Source organism: Varanus komodoensis, unplaced genomic scaffold, assembly GCF_004798865.1.
Source record: "Varanus komodoensis strain SLA01 unplaced genomic scaffold, ASM479886v1 scaffold1, whole genome shotgun sequence".
In the NCBI taxonomy this organism is placed as follows: domain Eukaryota; kingdom Metazoa; phylum Chordata; class Lepidosauria; order Squamata; family Varanidae; genus Varanus; species Varanus komodoensis.
In genome coordinates, this window is record NW_025335268.1 from 87754007 (window position 1) to 87773836 (window position 19830).

Below are 19830 nucleotides of genomic sequence, written 5' to 3' on the forward strand. Positions count from 1 at the left end.
CTTGAGATTTCTGAAAAACGATGATTAATGTCTATTCTTTCGGGTTCCTGACCCATTCCCTCTAGCAGCAAAAATAAAAAAGCCATAAATAACAATGCTACTGCTCACCAGATTATTGTGCCAAAAGCTTTGCAGTGATTGTGATTTCGAAAAGGTGGAAGAAACAAAGCAACAGGCGAAACTTTTTAGTACAGGATTACTTAATCCATATAAACTTTCTGATGAGAGAGACATTTGATCTTGGAACAGATATGCTGTAGCATATGCATGCAGAATGTTACAAGGCAATACTGAAAAGGACAATCTGTAATGACAATCTTGCCAAGGAAATGGGCCTTAAATCTTTTTCCATCTCCAATTTCTGTAGGTTATGTGAAATGGCAACTTCTCTGATCTGGCATTTTATGAAACAAATGAACTCTTAGGGGTCATGTTGTGTGGGGGGGGGATTCAATTCATTCTCAAATTAATAGTTGCCATTTTCAAATGGTCTTTGTAGTCATTCATAGTCTTGCCATTAGTCATTTGGAATAACAAAATAGGTGTAGAAATTCTTTCAGGAATAATGATAAAATGAGTAACACTTATATAATTTTAATTATTATTTCTAGCACTCTGTGACATGCATCCAATGAGAGCCCTGTTCCTTATCCCCAGAAACCCTCCTCCAAGACTAAAATCCAAGAAATGGTATGTGGATGCTACTTCTGTTCGTTTTCCCTTTAGCTCAGTTGTTGTTATGACACTGCATTTTCTTTTTCACAGAACAGTTTGACTTATTTCCACAGACCTGAAAAATCATTTTCCGCTGGGTGAAATCAGTCTTCCGTACCACTGAATCTAAGCCTAAAATGAGATGTGCATTTAGAGCTTCTTAGTTCTACTCGTTTTTACACAAGACTTACCATATTTTTCCGTATATAAGACGCTCCCATGTATAGGACGTCCCCCACTTTTCCTACCCATCTCCAGCAAGCAAGCTGCTGCCACCCATGCGCACCGCTTTGCCGCCCCCCGTGCACCATCCTCCCCCCCACCCCGGGGAAAAGACGCACCTATATTTTTAAGTAAATGTTTTTAAGAAAAAGTAGCATCTTATGCGCAGAAAAATACAGTATTAGTTTTATTATGGGCTAAAGACTCTGAAACATAGGACAAAAGAGGCATTGTTTTTGACAAAGCAGCATCCTATTAAGCTAAGAAACTGTGCAGCCGCTGAAAGTAAAACTTCGTTATTTTTATCCCCCACACACTTCTTAATTGTTGACATAAGATATAGCAAGAAAGTGGGACAATGCCAATGAGTGCTAAGTTTTGTATTGAGAGTTTGTGTTAAAATTCATGCAGGCATTCACTGTAGTTTGGTTGCCCTTCTCAGCAACTGAGATAAAATCTTTTGCTCAACTAGAATATGTTTAAGGACAGATATTTTTATGCTTAATTTTCACTAAGAAAATGTGTTTATACAGAGCTCCATTTTTAAGCTGAACCGAAAGTCTTCCATACTAATATAAATAATGGTTCATTGATAATGTGTACCATACTGAAATACTATCTGCATGTTTGGAGTGTTGAAATGAAAAATGTATGATAATTGAATATTGGATTTGCCACAGTTAAGTCCTTTTCTTTATTAAACTCAGTGTTTATAGTGTAAATATTCCAGTTCACACTCAACAACCCAATTTGGCTGTGGGTACATGGAACATTAATTACCTTCCATCTATGTGTTACCTGAAACCCCCTGTCCTCCCAGAAGATAAATAATGATAATAAATTGGTGTCAATGGACTTTTCTTCTTCTTTTACATCTCCCTTGGGGATGTGGGGCAATAATATAGTGATTTATTCACCATTGGTTGTCAGTGCAAGCAAATGCACTGGCTCCTATCTGTCATTTTGCACTTTGTCTGAATCTGGAACTCTGGGTTGTCGGAGGAAAAAACCCAGCAAAAACTCAAGTGCAAACCATGGGCAAAAACTCTGGGGCTGGATGTCACAGGGAACAACCCAGGAACATTTCTGTCTTGTTTAGCAAAGTTATCTGGCTCCTACCTGTTCACAACACATAATAATTAACCATAGGAAGTTTGATCAACTGATCATAAAAAGCAGCTATGCATTTCATGTGTACATTAATATATAAAAACTGTGAACAGTTATTTATTATTTCCAAAGCTTCTGAAGGTACTAAATTTCACATAGTGGATATAAATTGTTTGAGAATTCCTGACATTCTGTCCTTTACAGACAAATTTTCTATTCTTAGTGTAATTAAGAAAATATAGTTTGTTGTCGTTTTGACTTGGATGATATTCCTCCAAGTATTGCTCCTTATTCATTGTATAATAAGTCACTTAATAATAGCTTCATTGTATATAAAACTAACATAAGAAATTTCTCTAGGGAGTTAACGGGACTGTCTTGCTTTTCAGACAGACCCAGGAGGAAAATTGCTTTGATTGTAGTAGAGTCACTTCTTCCTCTGCAATTTGTATTACCCACATTGGCCTTAATACATTTTTATGTATTGTTTGACAGCCACTGAGATTATCAAGATGATTTTTGTTTTATTCAGAAACAAAATGTGTGCTTTCTGCACTGATGGTTGATTTTTTCTCATAAATTTATATATGTAATTAGTGTTATTCCTTTAAAGACGTGAAAAGATTTCACTGAGTAATACTAATTGGTTAGCTCAAGTGGAAGCTCATTGTAATGTTAAGCATATTTCTTCACAAAAATGAGTTCCATTTGAGCCTGGCCCTTCTTGCTTTCTTTAGCATCTATTGTAAGAAGTGCTACTCTCTAATTTCATGTAGTACTGATGTTAGGATTTAAAGTTGAGCCAAAAAATGATTTTTGTTTTGCTTATTACTATCAAATTCTTACTGTTTCTTCACGTATCCAGGTATGGACTAATATACTTTGCTACAGTTTGTGAATTTATGATCCCAACATTTACTGTTGCATTTTGTGAGTCTGTCATGTTTGTTTGTTAGCATTTGGTCCTACTAATTTTTAGGATCCTAGTGACTTCAGTGTCTGATTTATTTGTGCATAGGTCAAAAAAGTTCTTTAGTTTTATAGAGGGCTGTTTAGTGAAGAACTATATGCAACGACCTTCTACCGAGCAGCTTTTAAAACATCCATTTATTCGTGATCAGCCAAATGAAAGGCAAGTCAGAATCCAGCTTAAAGATCATATAGACAGAACCAGGAAAAAGAGAGGAGAGAAAGGTATGTGATCACTTTGAAACTGCAGCCGCATTTCTGCCTGTCTCTCTGTGTAAATATTGTTGGCTTCTGAGTGCCTATATTTACCAGCTGTTGTACATAATTGAGATGGGCAGAGAATAGAACTCTGACTGTTTTGGATTTCAACTTCCGGCATTCTTAATCATTGGCCATGCTAGCAGGATCCTAGGAAATGAAGTACAAAACATCTGGAAATCTACCTTCTGCCCACCCTGATTTAAAACAAAGCACACAAGGGAAGGGGAGTAGAAGGAAAAGCTAAAGGGGAGAGTTCTGTTTACATGTATTAGTTTGGTCTTAGTGGTTTTGCTGTGATGGAAGTTGTGCAGCAAGCCAACAACTCTTGTCCTGTGCATGATGATGTGAGCTGAAATCTGCACAGCCGAAGTCAGCTGGCATTCAGAGCAGAGTGGATGTGTGTGACATAAATGATTTCTATATGATTTACAGATTCGTGGCTTCAGTCTTATTTCAGTACAGATGTGCTGCTTAGTCATCAGCCTCAATTGCATTGGAAGGATTTTATTTTGTATCACACCTTCTAAGGAATGTGCTATTTTGTGATGATACAGTCTGCTAACACTCGGTATTGCATTTGATTTATACCTTGCAATTTCTCACTATACAAAATGAGCACATACATTTAAAAAAGCTTAAAATTCGGTACTGTTAAATCTTAGTACTGAAAGAATTTCAAAAGTTGGATCAAAATCCAAAGAACATGCAACTAGCTCTGCATGTCCAATACACTTTGAACTTGTTTCTCAAGCAGCAGTAGGTTTTCCACACACCATATGGCGACTACTTTTGCAATGGAAAGGAACTGCAAAAGCTGCTTCTGATATGGCACGGCAGCCTGCTGTTTAGATGCAGAAAGTCAAAATATGAACTGGGTGCACCTGAAATAACACTTTAGATCCCAAACCAAATATTTTTCTTTGACCTGTCGTGAGGACTGAAATGGTAATCCTTGAGAGAGGATCAAGAATTCTTTTTAGAATGGGCTAAGGGGAAAAAGCTAGTTGGTAATATTGTGTGGCTATATTTTTGGCTATATTTGGCTATATTTTTGCGTTGAAATTCTGATTTTAATACATTGGGTTTGATGCATACCCATTTCATACTCCTCATATGAGCAACAGATGTTGGACACACAGCAGCAAATTATTCTGCTGCACAAATCCTGAAGTTCTTCTTCGTGGTCTTTGTGCTACTGATCAAATAGCTTTGGATTTTTGAGTGATACAGCAATAAATAAACAAGTGTTGTCTTCTCATACTCTGAACAGATGAAACAGAATATGAGTACAGTGGAAGTGAAGAAGAGGAGGAGGAAGTGCCTGAACAAGAGGGAGAACCAAGGTAATGTAATCCTGGTGATGAACCAAGCATCAACTTCAACAAAGCAGTTTTAATTTTATGAACTAAAATCAAATTAGGGCCTTGCTCTCGATAAGCATGCTAAAAGCTTCAGATGATTGCCTCCCCCCAAAAAGTGGTAAGGCTTGCCAAATCAAGTTTGTTTTATGGAATCCTGTGATCCATAATCTGAGCCTGGTATGAAAGGCATACATTTAGAATTAAAGAATGTTTTGAGTATTAGGACTGAACATGGTTGTAGTTGTTCCACACAGAGAACCTTATTGATTATCCAAAGTTCTGTTCATTTCATCATTACAGAGTAGGGCATGTGAAGTGGAGGGACTAAACTCATTTTGCTATTCTCATTGTTACACTTTTGGAAATTGGAAATACTTGTCAGTTTATTTATTTATTTAAAACATTTCTATGATGCCCCCATCGCAACAAAGCCTCGGGGCGGCTCTCAAAGAATACTTAAAAACGTACATAAATAATAATAATATAACAATAAAATTTTTTTAAAAAACCCCTGGTGCATTCTTGGCTAAAAGTTTTAAAATCCTAATTAATTCAATAATTTAACAATTAAAATAAGTTTTAAATAAAAAGGTCTTAGCCTGGCACCGAAAAACAAATAACGACAGCGCCAGGCAGACCTCTCTGGGGAGTGTATTCCATAGATGGGATGCCACTGCAGAGAAAGCCCTCCGGGTACTCACCCTCCGAATATCATTCACAGAGGGTTCCCGGAGAAGGGCATCCGTTGCTGATCTCAAGGGGTGGGAGGGCATATATGGGTGCAAGCGTTCCTTTAAATATCCAGGTCCCAAGCTGAATTGGGCCCGAACTTTAATCAGGAGCCAGTGGAGCTGATGGAGAACTGGGGTTATATGAGAACAACACCCAGTCCCCGTCAGCAACCTGGCAGCTCTATTCTGCACCAGTTGAAGTATCCGGACCGTCTTCAAGGGTAGCCCCACATAGAGCGCGTTAATTGGGAAGTTACCAGCACGTGTGTCACTGTCGCCAGGCAGTCGTTCTCCAGGAAGGGACGCAGCTGATGTATCAGCCGAAGCTGAAGAAAGGCGCTCCTCGCCACCGCCGTCACCTGAGCTTCTAGAGACAGCTCAGGGTTGAGGAGCACTCCTAAGCTGCGAACCCTGTCCTTCAGAGGGATTACAACCCCATTTAGGATAAGGTCCAAGTCCCCCATCCCGAGGCCCGAGTCATCCACCAACAGGACCTCCGTCTTGTCTGGATTGAGCTTCAGTTTATTGGCCCTCATCCAGCCCATTACCTTGGCCAGGCACCGGTTCAGCACAGCCACTGCCTCACCTGGATTGGTGGAAAATGAGAGGTAGAGCTGGGTATCATCAACATACTGATGATTCCGCAGCCCACACCTCCTGATGACCTCTCCCAGCGGTTTCATGTAGATGTTAAATAGCAAAGGGGACAAAATGGACCCCTGCGGAACTCCATGGCATAGTTGCCATGGCGCAGAGCCATAGTCCCCCAGCACCACCTTCTGAAATCAGCCGTTGAGATAGGAGTGGAACCACCGCCATGCGGTACCTCCAACTCCCAATCCCGCTAGCCTATTCAGAAGGATACCATGGTCGATGGTATCGAACACCGCTGAGAGGTCCAGGAGAACTAACAGGGAGGCACTCCCCCTGTCTCCCTGCACAGGTCATCGTACAGGGCGACCAAGGCAGATTCAGTGCCATAGCCGGGTCTGAAGCCGGACTGAAATGGGTCCAGATAATCAGTTTCATCCAAGAGTGCTTGGAGTTGTCCTGCCACCACCCGCTCTAGCACCTTGCCCAGGAACAGGATGTTGGCCACCGGTCTATAATTGGCGGCCAGCTCTAGATCCAGGGATGCCTTCTTTAGGACTGGCCGGACTACTGCTTCCTTTAAAGGGGCAGGTACCCGGCCGTCTCTTAAAGAGGCGTTGACCACCTCCAGGATCCAGGTCCCAATCCCGTCCTTGGCTTTCTTAAGTAGCCAAGATGGACATGGGTCTAGTAAGCAAGTGGTAGGACATACTTGTCCAAGCACTTTGTCCACATCATCAGGCCGCAACAACTGAAATGCATCCATTAATTGTGGACTCGATGGCGTCAATGGCGTCTCCCCAGTAGAATCTGATTCAATAGCAGAGTCAAGCTCGTGGCGAATCTGAGCGATTTTCTCCCTGAAATGCTTGGCAAAGTCGTCATAGTGGGCCTTCGAGGGTGGCACAAGATCTTTCTTCGGGCCCGGATGTATCAGCCCCTACACCACCCGAAAAAGCTCCACTGGATGGCATTGTGAGGAGGCAATGGAAACGGATAAGAATTTCTTCTTCGCCATCCTCACCGCCACAGCATAGGCCCGATAATGGGCTCTTAAGTGTGTTTGGTCAGAATCACCCCGTGATCTTCTCCACCTACGCTCTAGACGTCTCCCAACCTGCTTCATCACCCGTAATTCAGGTGTATACCAAGGAGATGAATGGGCTCTGCCAGGTGGGAGAGGATGCTTGGGAGTGATCATGTCAATAGCCCTGGTTATCTCCTCATTCCACAGTTCAACCAGGGCATCGACAGGATCACCAGCCTTGTCAACTGGAAAATCCCCCAGAGCTTCCAGGAATCCATCAGGATCCATCCGGCTCCGGGGGCGGACCAATACAATCGGGTCCGCATCCTTGCAGAGAGAAAGGCCGCTCTCGAGCTCAAACCTTATGAGGAAATGATCTGATCATGACAAGGGCATCAAGCTTAAATTCCTCACCCTCAGATCACCCTCTTCCTGCCCCGTTGAGAAAACCAGGTCCAGAGTGTGTCCACGTTCATGGGTCGGGCCAATGACGTGTTGAGACAGCCCCATGGCCACCATGGAGGCCATGAAGTCCTGAGCCGCCCCGGTTAGAACTGTCTCGGCATGGAGATTGAAGTCCCCCAGGACCAACATCCTGGGAGTCTTCAACACCAAGTCCGAGACTGTCTCCGTCAGCTCAGGCAGGGATTCTGTTGGGCAGAAGGGTGCACGGTACACCAACAGAATCCCCAATCTGTCTCGGTCGCCCAACACCAGGTGGAGGCACTCCAGCCCCGGCCTTGAGAGGACAGGAAGCCCCACAAGGGAAATAGAAGCTCGATAAACCAGAGCGACCCCCCTCCCCTCCCCTCCAGGTGTGGTCGGTGCTGGACCAGGTACCTGGGCGGGCACAATTGTGAGAGGGAAACATCCCCCCCCACCCGCTCGGGTATCTGTGATGCACACCAGGTTGGCCCTCTCATCCATGATCAAATCACTCATGTGTTGCCTTTTTGGACCGCCCTGGCATTAAGCAGCAGCACCGACAGGCCCGGAGGGCAGTTGACAAGTCTACCTGGAACCCGCCGGCTGCGGGAATAACCAGAAAGAGGGACAGGTGTTAACCATCTGTCCCTGCTCCTTCTATGCTGACCCGTTAGATCCCCCCAATGCCATAACCTCCATTGCCCATCACCACCCCGATGGTGGCAGCCCCACGCTCCCCAGGCAACATCATAATAAAGCACGAGATGCACCAATTAAAAACAATCTTTATTTTTACTACATATCACTCAGAAATCTGCCAGTAGATCCCAGTCTAGCTACTGCTTACCCCTGTTATAGAATGAGAAACCATCCTTTAGTGTAATCTGAGAGGGAGCCTATCTTGTCCTTTAGACCTTCCCTTCTAGAATGTTCTGCAATGTAAGAGTTGAGGGACAAGCTACATGTTACATTTGCCTCATAGCATGCAACTTCACCTTTTGATTTTAATTTCTACAGGTGCAAGTGACTGATAACTGGTGGGGTGTACATTTCAGATGGGGGGGGGTGAAGCCAGAGAGAGAAGCAATAAGGTTCCCCTTTCTGTGTGGTGCAGCTCCCCGAAGTACCTTGCTGTGCTTGTAGAATTTAAAATCGGAACGTGAAGCTTGTGTGCTATGCAGTTACCACGAAGCATTGTTTGGCCCTGAATCAAGTATGCCTCAGTGTGAGCATTGGAAACTTAACTATGAAGTGCCTTACTTTTGCCTGGGTTTAATTCCTAATTCAGGACTAAGGATGTAACACTATTTGAACTACCCAGAGGGTTTTGGCTGTTAAACAATATAGAAATAAATAAATAAAATAGGACTGGTCCCCATTAGAGCCAAGACAGACATTAGCTTAGTTCTGTCATTCTTATTCTAAAACAGGTGCTCTGTTGCTGATCTTGATAGCCTTCCTAATGCTCCCCCTGCCCCACTTCACCCACAGATTCTGATCCAGATCTGGGTCTCCACAGTTTATTTATTTTATTTATTATTTATTAGATTATATCCCATTTTTTTTCTTTTAAAGAACTCAAAGCAGCTTACATCATTCTCCTGCTGCTCTCAGTCTTATCCCCTCAACAACAACCCTGTGAGGTAGGTTGGCCTGAGAGTCTGTGACAGGCCCAAAGTCACCCAGTTGGCTCCATGGTGGAGCGGGGACTCGAACCCGGGTCATCTGAGTCCCAGTTCCACACTTTTAACCACCACACCACACTGGCTCTCCAGTTAGAGTTAAAATGCAAAAGAGTAACTGCTAGAGAAAAATTGAAAGCAAAATCTGTTTTGGCTCTAATGCTACAGGATGGCAAATTTTCCTTGATGCATGGTTAACACTTCACAGCACCAGGATGCTGAAAAAATCAAAAAATAACCTAGTAAGTTTGAAGATCCAGGGGGATGTGTGTGTGTAATAACTTTTCCTGGGACTTAAAAGAAACACTGTGCCTCTTCATAGTTCTGGACCAAAATAACTAAATGTTGATTTCACTCACCGCACCCATGTAACAGTGCTCCTGGGAAAAACAAAGATGCAAAATGAAAGAGTTCACAGCATAGTCCGTTATTTACCCACTGGCTTATGTTTGGGTTTTAATAAGCTTTTCCCTTCTCACAGTTCTATTGTTAATGTGCCTGGAGAATCTACCCTCAGACGTGATTTCCTGAGATTGCAGCAGGAAAACAAGGAACGTTCTGAGGCTCTTCGGAGACAACAGCTGCTACAGGAACAACAGCTACGAGAGCAAGAGGAGTACAAGAGGCAGCTGCTGGCAGAGAGACAAAAACGCATTGAACAGCAGAAAGAGCAAAGGCGGCGACTAGAAGAGGTAGAAGCAGGCCAAAATGGAAAAGGCTGTTCTTTTTTGCCTTTGGTTAAAGGGCCAAAGAGTGTGAATCCTTGCCTGAGTTTATTTTAACACTTAGAGTTCCTGAATCCTTGAGGTACCCATATATAGGTCATCCTTGTAATTCCATACCTGCTACCCAGCATTTCTTATGCCAACTTCTTCCTTCAAGTCGATTAATCTAGCTGCCATGAATAGCTAACCCAAAGAAGACATTTTAGTTGCCTGGTTTGCAAATTCTTTTCTACAGGATTTGAATTTGGCAATGACTCTTGACAGCTATCAGGGTGTTTCTAAAAGACAAGGCTTTCAGCACAGTACAACCCAGCATCATCATCATCATCATCATCATCATCATCATCATCATCATCATTATTATTATTCCTGTGTTGAAAGTTCCCAAAGTAACTAACCATTTACCAAAAGCACTTGCTTTTTCATCTATAGTAATGTGATTTCACTTTATTTTTGGTTATTGGTACTGTTTCTGTCGGACTCTAGCCTTGAAAAAGAAGAAGTAATCATTTGCATTTCTAGTGTTTACAGAATGTTTGAATAGCTTCCTTAAATTGTTTGCTTTCTTCCTGTCTTGTGAGGCAGTGTTTTTCTAGAAGATCTTACATGTTGTCGTATTAGTCCCACAAAAATAGGAAGGGCTAGACCAGTTTTTGAGTGTAGTACTGTGTCTAAAGGGTGATTTACACATAGATGCTTGTCTCTTGTCTCTGATAAGCACTCATTACTGGAACTATCCATAAGCACCATGACACCATAAACAAAACTTTCAGATGTCATGACAAGAGTTTTCTGTAAGGGAAATGGTTTAGCATACTTGATGTGCTCATTAGCTAAGACAGTCATGCTACATCTAGATTCCCTCTCTTTGCTTGAACTAGAGTGGAAAGGGTGAGGGAGACATAGCTGCTAGCTAAGTCTTTAAAGTAATGTCTTCTGTGACCCCTTGCTAGGAACTTATAGTGCATGGAGAGGTTTAACATTTCGCTCCACAGCTGTAGCTCCACCTTCCTGCTTCCCAAATTGAACCCCTTCACATGACCGTTAAGAATAGTAAGAAAGTTACCCTTGGCACCAGTGGAATAAAAAGCAACATGTAGTTTGGGTCTAAGAGAAAGAAAACAAATCAAAAACTACAAAAGTTGGGGTATTTGAGGACTCTGTCCTTAAATCACCTTTTGTGAAGCAAATGTTAAGAAAGCAAAACAAGAAAAGTTAAATGAAATGATGTTGTTATATGCCATCAAGTCATTTCTGAGTTATGGTGACCCTATGATTACCCTTCAAAATGTCCTCTCCTTGATAGCTCTGCACAGCTTTTACGAACTCCAGTCTGTGGCTTCCTTTATGGAATGGTTCCATCTCATATTTGGCTTCCCCATTCTTCAACTCTTAACTTGCCCTTTTATTATTGAGCTTCTCAACAGCTGAAATATCTTTTAGTTACCTATTTCAGTAAGCTAGGTTGTCTTTTTTGATGAGTACATTTAAGGTTGTTTATATAGCAGTTTCTAGTTAGTGCTTTCTGATGGAAATTAAAGAATGGTTTATAGATGTAAGTAGCTTCTGGGACAGCATTGCCAGCACTGTAAAAATATCTGGGGCCCCCTCGGCACCATTCTGGATTTGACAGAGATGTTACAGACTTGTATTGGGAATAGTTACAGAAAATAGTGCCCCTAGCAGTATTTAAGAGTTTAAAGGCTACAGTGCATTTACAGTATGTTTGCATCAACCCATCACATACTAAACTGGATACAATCCAGAACAGCTTTTTTTCATTGTCATGTGGGTTGAAGATCAAGAAAAGTACAAAACATTTTAATAGAATGCTTATACCTTGAATAAATATTGATTTTAATGGGCAGTTCCAACCATGTCCTATTGAAAACAATAAATTGGGACTTAAGACTTATTGGATTGACCCAGTAATTTGGAAATAATAGTAATAATAATATAATAACTAGGGAGCCTCTGTGATACCTTAAAATATGTCTTAAGACATGTCTTACATTATGTCTTAAAAGATGTGTAAGTAGAAATTAAGTGTACTATATCTCATCAGCCTTCTATTCCATCATTGGCACTAACCATATGCAGGGATCATACTGTACTCTAGTTTTAACGTTATGAGGATAAGCCACAACCACACTTTGGCTTTACCCATCTTCCTTCAATATGACTATGAGATAGATTTGAACCATCCAATTTATATTAGATACAGCTTAAAATTGTGGTTAATACTTAAATGAGGTTAGCAGAGAAAAGTTAGCTTATTAACCACAGTTTGACATTGCCTTGTTTCCAGCAGTCAGCTGGTTTGGTTCTTGTTGCAAATTAGGGTTACTCTGCAGAAAGCTTCCGAATGTCTTTTTTGCAGTGTTCCTGGAGGACACTGCAGAAAAGGAAACATGTGAACTCAAGGCTTGAGGCAACTTGTTTGCATCAGACTAAACTTAAAATTATTTCCAAGCTATTGCTTGCCATGGAAGTATCTATCATATTGGAAGTGCAGAAGAAAGCCATACTAACAAGGGACTGCAAAAGATTGTATGGAGGATACACTTGCATACAAGTGCACATGCATGTGCACATGCACGCACATACATGATCTGTATAAACAACATTTAACAGCACATATATATGGGTATAGCCCTCGAATTTTCACAAACTGGGTTAAAAATATGAAAATAGAATAGCTAAAGAACTTAAATGGAGCTTCTAGTTTCACAGATTTTCTGTACCATGCTGTAATCTGCTTTTTATTTTTGCATCTATTTGTGTTTTGTGCTTGTGTTCCATACTGGACTTTGTTTCTTTCCTTACCTTCATATTTCTTAGCTACTCTGAATAGTTGCAATCTGAAGAATTTGATAACAGTTCGTAGATAATTAAATGCAAGCACAAACGGGTCATTTAACATCTTTCAGAACTACTGTTTCAAACTGACACAGCTATTCTTCCAGTTTCTATATATCCTTGTGGAAATCTATTAATAGTGTTATAGTTCCAGATATACTGATAGACTAAAACGAGATTCTGAGGAGAGAATGTTTCATCTTGATGGATTCCAGGAAATTTAGGTTTGCAGAATCAGATTATGAAGGTAATAGCATTCAGAATGCAAAGAAAAATTGCCCATATCCCATTTCATCTTTCACTGGCACATACGTACAATGTTTATTTTTAAATGAAAAAATGAGTGTTTTCATACAGTCTTTTCAGAGATTTTGTGTATCAGATTCTATACTGAACTAATAAGGCTGAAGAAATTCTGTTTCCATGACTATACATATTAGAGGATCAGAATTAAGTAGTGACTAGGCAAGCAACTTGAGACCAGGAAAGAAACGGGAGTTCAACAGTGTGGATGACAAAATGATGACAGGTGACAAAGGTAGAAGTGCTCAGCCCCTACTTTGGCTCAGTCTTCTCCCGAAAGACGATCTGTGACCTTGCTGATGAATGAAACATACAAGCTGAAGGAGCAGGAGGGCAGCTCAAGATTGGTAGGCAAATGGTCAAGGATCTTCCATCCTACAAATGGCTTATTCCTGATTCTTGTTTTAGTTGCTACACGGAAGGTGCTGAAATCATTGTGTGATCTTGGCCTTGTTCTTCAATGAGAATGTTTGTGGATTGCTCATGTTTGATTGACTTCCATCATATACACAGTTTCCTTCTTTGTTGTCTCTGTGCGTCACACATAATGGCTCTGCAGACATGTGTGGAATTTGGGACGATTCCAAAGCTAAAATTCTTATTTGGCCATCCTGGCATTCTGCCTGATCCTCAGTTCTTTGACTGTCATTGTGGATGCATTGGAAAGTTCCTCCTCCACTCCTCATAGCTCTCCACTTACCTTTTTGTGCATTATTTTCTCTGTTAAACAAGAATTTCTCTCTTCTATCCTTCTTTCCAATCTCATCCATTTTTCTTGTCTGTCCTCATCCTCAAAAAGAAAGGGTTTTTTTTTTTTTTCAAAAGGATATTCTGTTCTGCTTTCCTCTGCCACTCCTTCCATCTTGTCTTCCTCCCTGCTTCATCTTCACCTTCCTGACCCCTCTCAAAGCTCCATTTAGAAATTGCTCAAGTTGTGGCAGCAAACTGCTGCCGGCTGCCAGCCACTCACTTTGCCTCTTCTGCTTAGGAGAGAGCCATGTGATGGGTGCCTGTTACGGCTGCCAAGCAAGCACGAAAGCATCACTGGCCGACCACCAGAAAGGGGAACTCTGGAGTAAGGGGCCCCCATGGGACTGACTCCCCCCAGCCGCCTGAGCACATATCCAGGATGGAGGCCCTGGCATCTCTCTCGGTGCCTCATGCCATGGTGGCAGGGGCATCTTCTGGAGCTCTCCCAACCTCAGGCCATGCGATGGAAATAATCAAAGCAAAGGTGAAAGCCTCCAAATTGGTCCATGCGTCTAAGGCCAGAGACTGTGACAAGCACTTCAAGGCCCCCGCTGCTGGCCCTCCATGCACCCTCAACATGGAGCAGGCAGGAGCCTGGCACTGAGTGCCAGACATTGAGATTGCTGAGGGGAGACCAAGAAGCCCTGGTACTGATGCGCCAAGCAGCACCAGCCGCCTCAGTTGCAGAGGGGGAGATAGAGCGCTCTCTCTAGCCGGGCAACAAACCCTGTTCATTACCATGGGGCTGAAGCATGCCTCGTCTCCCTCACCAATCCTGAGTGAGCCCTGGCCCATTGAACCTGACTGCTGCAGACACTGGTCCTGCTTGTCTCTCTCTGACTGGGGCCGTAAGGCTGACTGGCTGATGTTCCCTTACATGAGGAACTATGACAGGGACTTCTATAGAATGCACTGGACATCCTATGACTTTGCATTTCGAGAATGATTATACTGGCTCCCAGCCCACTCCAACCATGCCCTAGCATGTGGAAAGGCACCTCAGACCAAACCACAGCCAACCACATCCAGGCCCAGAGAGACACCAAAACCCAGTGCACACCACAACTGCACATTCGACTGCTGCAGGTCTTTTTACCAGCCCCACACCTGTTGACATATCAGCCTTGGTTCCATGCTCTGACAAATAAATGTTGGACCTGGAGTTTACCTCGCCAGATCAGCCATCACCACCATCCTCAGATGCTGCCAGGGCTCCACAGGACGCAGCCTCCCCTTTGGAAGACCTGAGACTTCTCTGACCAGGTCTTGCAGATGGCCCACGGCCTTGGGCTAAATCCACAGCACTGCTATTCCTTTGCCATGCCGACTCTGAAAATGGCAAACTATCAGGTGACGATGGCCAGGTACCATCTCCTCCTGTGGGAGAAGATGGACTCCCCGTGCAGCAGTAGCACATAAATATCCTTAATGCCCACAAGCATCTTAGCACAACAATAGAAGTCAAGTTTTTTTTTTTTTTTTAGGGCATAGGAGTGGGCAACCCCCATTGACCCCTGAATATTGTCTATGTTGAGATCTCATAGAAGTTGAATTCAGGTAACATTTGGAGGGCTACTCTTGATTTAGGGACTGGTAAAGGAAGACATTTGCCTACGTTGTCCCAGGGTATGGTCCAAAGGCACATAAGGAATCCACTCTGCTAAAGCTAAGCAGACCTGAGTCTCATCAGCAGGTGTAGTGGACCCTACCTGGGAACAACATGTGGACATCCTGAGTTCCATGATGGAAAAAGTTGGGCAAATCGATCAATCAGTCCTTTTTTTTAATTGCAGCAACAACGAAGAGAACGAGAAGCTCGAAGACAGCAAGAGCGAGAACAAAGGAGGCGAGAACAGGAGGAAAAGAAGAGATTGGAAGAAATGGAAAAGAGGCGAAAGGAAGAAGAGGAGAGAAGGCGAGCAGAGGAAGAAAAGCGGAGAGTAGAGAGAGAGCAGGTAAGTCTCCAACAATGCAAATTAATCAAATGGGATTTTATCTCTCTCCCACCTTCTAGTAGAGAAAAACATTGAAGGAACGTGTTTAAGCATTAAATTTGTACAGTAATTCAAAGCTTAAGTGATATTCAGACTGCATGTACAATTATTTATTAATGCTGTGTAGAATGGCAATAAAATTATATTTGATGGAAAAACAGAAACCCAAGTAGTCTGGCCAGTTTGAGCATAACATTTAATATTTTCACCGTTTTCTTGGTCATTAGCTATCACATGTTTTGAGACTTCTTACATAGGGCCATAATACATAGTAGATGCATTTTTAATTATCTTGTTTATGTTGCCACATTTTGTGCTGTTACAATTTTTACATTCTATTCAGAGTATACAAATTTATAGGTATGCATACTTAAATAGCTTTAATATGGGCTAACTTTCAAAATTTTGCTGTTAGTCCATCTCTCTCACACCTGAAACTTAAAATAGGATATTCATAGATGACAGTGCTGGAAAAAGAACGCTCTGTGCACGTTATCACACAATTGAGTCTGAAATTCATATCCCAAAAAGTTCAGCGCATGCTCTTGTTATTTATTATCTGTGATGTTCGTTTTCTGCTGTGAGGTTTATTCTGGGATTTCCCAAGTAATAAAATGTGTAATAAGTAACTGAATCCATTATACCATATAATGGCATAAATCTCTTCTATTGCTGTGTTAGAAACTGTGTATCCCAGGTAGCCCTTATGCACAGACCATCCATTGTCCCGCTTGAGTGAGGAAAATCCACCTGCAGAAGAAGCCTTCTCTGTGTGCTGCAGATCCAAACATAAATCCATCTTGCAGTGCTTATCTGGGGCCCACTGAATGGGATTTTGCTATAGATGGTGATCTGCATACCCATCCGACATTACTAGCTGCATGCAACTAGAGCTGGATTAGGGCCAAAAAAGTGCAAAAATACAGTGTCAGCTGAAACACACATCCATGGAACTCTGATTTAAGAAATTGCTCATCTCTCTTCAATCCATCGAAAGTCTGGGTTTGCAAGCGTACCTATAACAAGCTAGTATTCATCTTATTTTTCTTTCACAAGATTTGGAGTAGCTCCCATTTTACCATTGCACTGAATCATTAATTTCTTTTACATACACTGTCTCTCTGTGTTTGAGCGCATGTGTTTACATTACCTACACATTAATTTGCATGGTAGGATATTCTTAGCTTTGGATATGGTGCTGCATATTAAGACTTTGCTTAGTAGGCCAGATGAAGCAGTGAGTTAAGTTTATTTGTCTTCAGCTTCTGAAATGTAGACTTTGTTTTTCAGATGAAGATGCACTCGGTCTTATATCCGTTCTCTAGTGGATGTTTGTTTTGTGTTGTGCCATAACCATTGCATACTTCAGTAAGATTGGCATTGTCTGCTCTGATGATGGAGGATAGGATAAGTCTATAGTTGAGATCAGAGTTGTGTTTGGCAGAGGTTCTTTTTGGGAAGCTTGCGAAAGGGATGCCTTAACTCAGCTTGGCTATAGCTCTTGCTAACGGTTCATCACCCAGTGCCTAAAACTAATTATTTTAATTAAAAATTGCATGTGATTTTGTGTTGGCTGTGTTGGTAAGACTTGCTGTGTTTTAACTCTCAACTTGTTTTAAAAATACATTTGCTTGTTCTTTTGTTTCCTTAAAATTCATTTTCAAAATTCATTAGACAGGATGTGAACTTCTTGCTCCCTGCCCAACCTTGCCCCCCCCCCCATTTTAGTGTGTAATGGAAAATTTTTTCAGCCATATGTTAGATGATAGGGTTTTCTTAACTTGTTCACAAGGGATTGACAAAATCCACACACGCATTGTTACCTGAAGGTGATGTGGGGTAGTTGGTTTGCTTTTTGGTGTTCTGTTCAGGTGGTTTCGATGCATTGCTGTTGTGAACATTTTTATTGCTGGGTAATTTCTATATGACAGGAGTATATCAGGCGACAGCTAGAAGAGGAGCAGCGGCACTTGGAAATTCTTCAGCAGCAGCTGCTCCAGGAGCAGGCCATGTTACTGGTAACGCACTGTATCTGTTTTGTTCAGTAGCTATAGGATTCCCTTCTCTGGCTGCCGTCCCTGGTTTTCCTCAGTTGGACACAGCTGAACTTTACGTACAAAAGAGCTTGAAACAAAAGCTGTTCATTGTATAGTGCATTGGGCTGGCAGGCACATGTGAAAAATACTATATGGTGATCTCACAGTGCAAAAAGAGTAGATTTCTCTCTTTCTCTCCCTTTTAAACTTGGAACACTTCTGGTTTGGTAGCCTAGTTTTTTTGAACAGCCCTTTAGTCTTTTCACAATAATGAGGGTACAAGAAAATAATATATTTTATTAAACACTGGATGTAAATATTAGGTTGTTGTCTCCTTCCTTTCCCTGCCCCGACTGCCCCACCAAAACTACACTGTTTTTCAACAATACACTAGACTTCTTTTTTTAAACTTTAACATACCTTTAGGTCTCCAACCTTGCTAGGGTTAGCATGAAACTTTTTGCCAAGTAAAACAGCAACATGTTCCTTTGGGTCTAATTTTAACATTGGTACACTTGCTTGTATTGTAACAGAAGTAAATGTATAATTCATCAGGAGGAATAGAGAAATGCCTTTCAGAACCTGGATGAACCTATCTTGAGCACTGGCCTGTTTTCTCAAAGGAATACAGATGGCGAGAGATGGAGGAACATCGGCAAGCGGAGAGGCTTCAGCGTCAGCTGCAGCAGGAGCAGGCGTATCTTTTGTCCCTTCAGCATGATCACAGGCGGCAGCAGCAACAACAGCAGCAGCAGCAGCAACAGCAGCAGCAGCAGCAGCAAGAAAGGAATAAACAAAACTATCATACTCCTGAGCTTAAGCCCCATTTTGAGCCTTCTGAAAGACCACGGGAGGTAACTTCTCATTTGAGTCTGACTTGCATTCTTCAAAATTACAATCTCAGCAGTGGTTGAGTTAGATGTGGAATAGGAGACAGGAGACAATAAAAATAAATAAACTTGACCAGTGAAAATGCAGGAGGGGAAAACCTCATCCCTCTTCAGATAAAGCCAAGTAATACTTGCCTCCTCTTTCATGAGCTTTTGTATGCTGGTGGAAACTCCTAGAACAGTTTTGTGAAGCAGAACACCTGCGTGTGTATGAGAGAGAATTTTTCCTATGGCGTGGTAATATTTAGTATCTGTAGAAGGCATTCAGTATTAAAAGCATTTCACATACAGTATCCTCGCAGCACTCCTATTTGTTAAACCATGTTGCAAATTTGGGTGGAGCACTGAGATATTCATTCTCTCTCTCTTGCTCTCTCATGCGCATGCACACACACATGCACGCACACACACACACGCACACACACGCACACACACACGGTATTTGTTTCCCTTATATCCCCCTTGCTGCCAAGTCATTTAAAGTGATTTCCAATTTTAAAAGATTAATACCCAACAAAAGTTTAATCCAGGAATTAAAAGGGCACATGGAAGTGAGTGAATGCATTACTTCCTACCTGTGACTTCTACCTTCTATTAACAACCTTGGAAGTCTTATTGCTGGGTTGTTTCATATTCCTGAACTCTGAAAAAACCTAGAACCCAACAACAAAGCAAGCTAGAGTTCTCAAATGTCCACTTGAGTATTGTCTGGAAACTGAAGCATGCTCATTCCCATATGCCCACAAATAATCCATGGTTAAGAAACCACGTTCATATGAATCATGGCTGTATGACTGTTTCCATGGTCAAAGCAAGATTTGAATTGGCAGCCTGCCATATTACAACAATTCTTTCAGCCAGCATCCCTGGTATGTGAAATTATTAGCCCTTAATTTTCTGAGTTCTTCATAAATATGGTTCTTTGAAGAAGGATCCTAGCTCAGGGGTACACTACTGGTTTTGCATGATGAATCTCTCATGTCGAATCCATGGTATCTCCAGGTAGGCTAGAGAATCACTTCACTCTGAAACACTGGAGAGTCACTGTCAGTCAGTGACTTCCCCGGCAGATCAATGGCCAGTCTTTCTCATAAAGTAGGACCATCACATTTTCAGATGGACCTTTGAAAAAGACACATTTTGTAGCATTTTTAATCAGTGGAGAGCTTACAGCAAAAT

At 41.9% G+C, this 19830-nt stretch overlaps 1 protein-coding gene across 6 annotated transcripts in view; it reads left to right on the forward strand.

Moving 5' to 3' along the window:
* MAP4K4 (mitogen-activated protein kinase kinase kinase kinase 4) overlaps nt 1-19830 on the forward strand; it is a 159467-nt gene that overhangs the window by 106477 nt on the left and 33160 nt on the right. For 4 of the 6 annotated variants that reach the window (XM_044433962.1, XM_044433978.1, XM_044433986.1 and 1 more), the window contains exons 9-15: nt 612-690; nt 3065-3240; nt 4547-4619; nt 9576-9786; nt 15525-15686; nt 17657-17743; nt 18385-18615. In XM_044433962.1, coding sequence (XP_044289897.1) covers nt 612-690; nt 3065-3240; nt 4547-4619; nt 9576-9786; nt 15525-15686; nt 17657-17743; nt 18385-18615 — 1019 coding nt within the window. The remainder of the gene's footprint in view (nt 1-611; nt 691-3064; nt 3241-4546; nt 4620-9575; nt 9787-15524; nt 15687-17656; nt 17744-18384; nt 18616-19830) is intronic. The other 2 variants (XM_044433970.1, XM_044434006.1) reach the window with 1 other exon arrangement.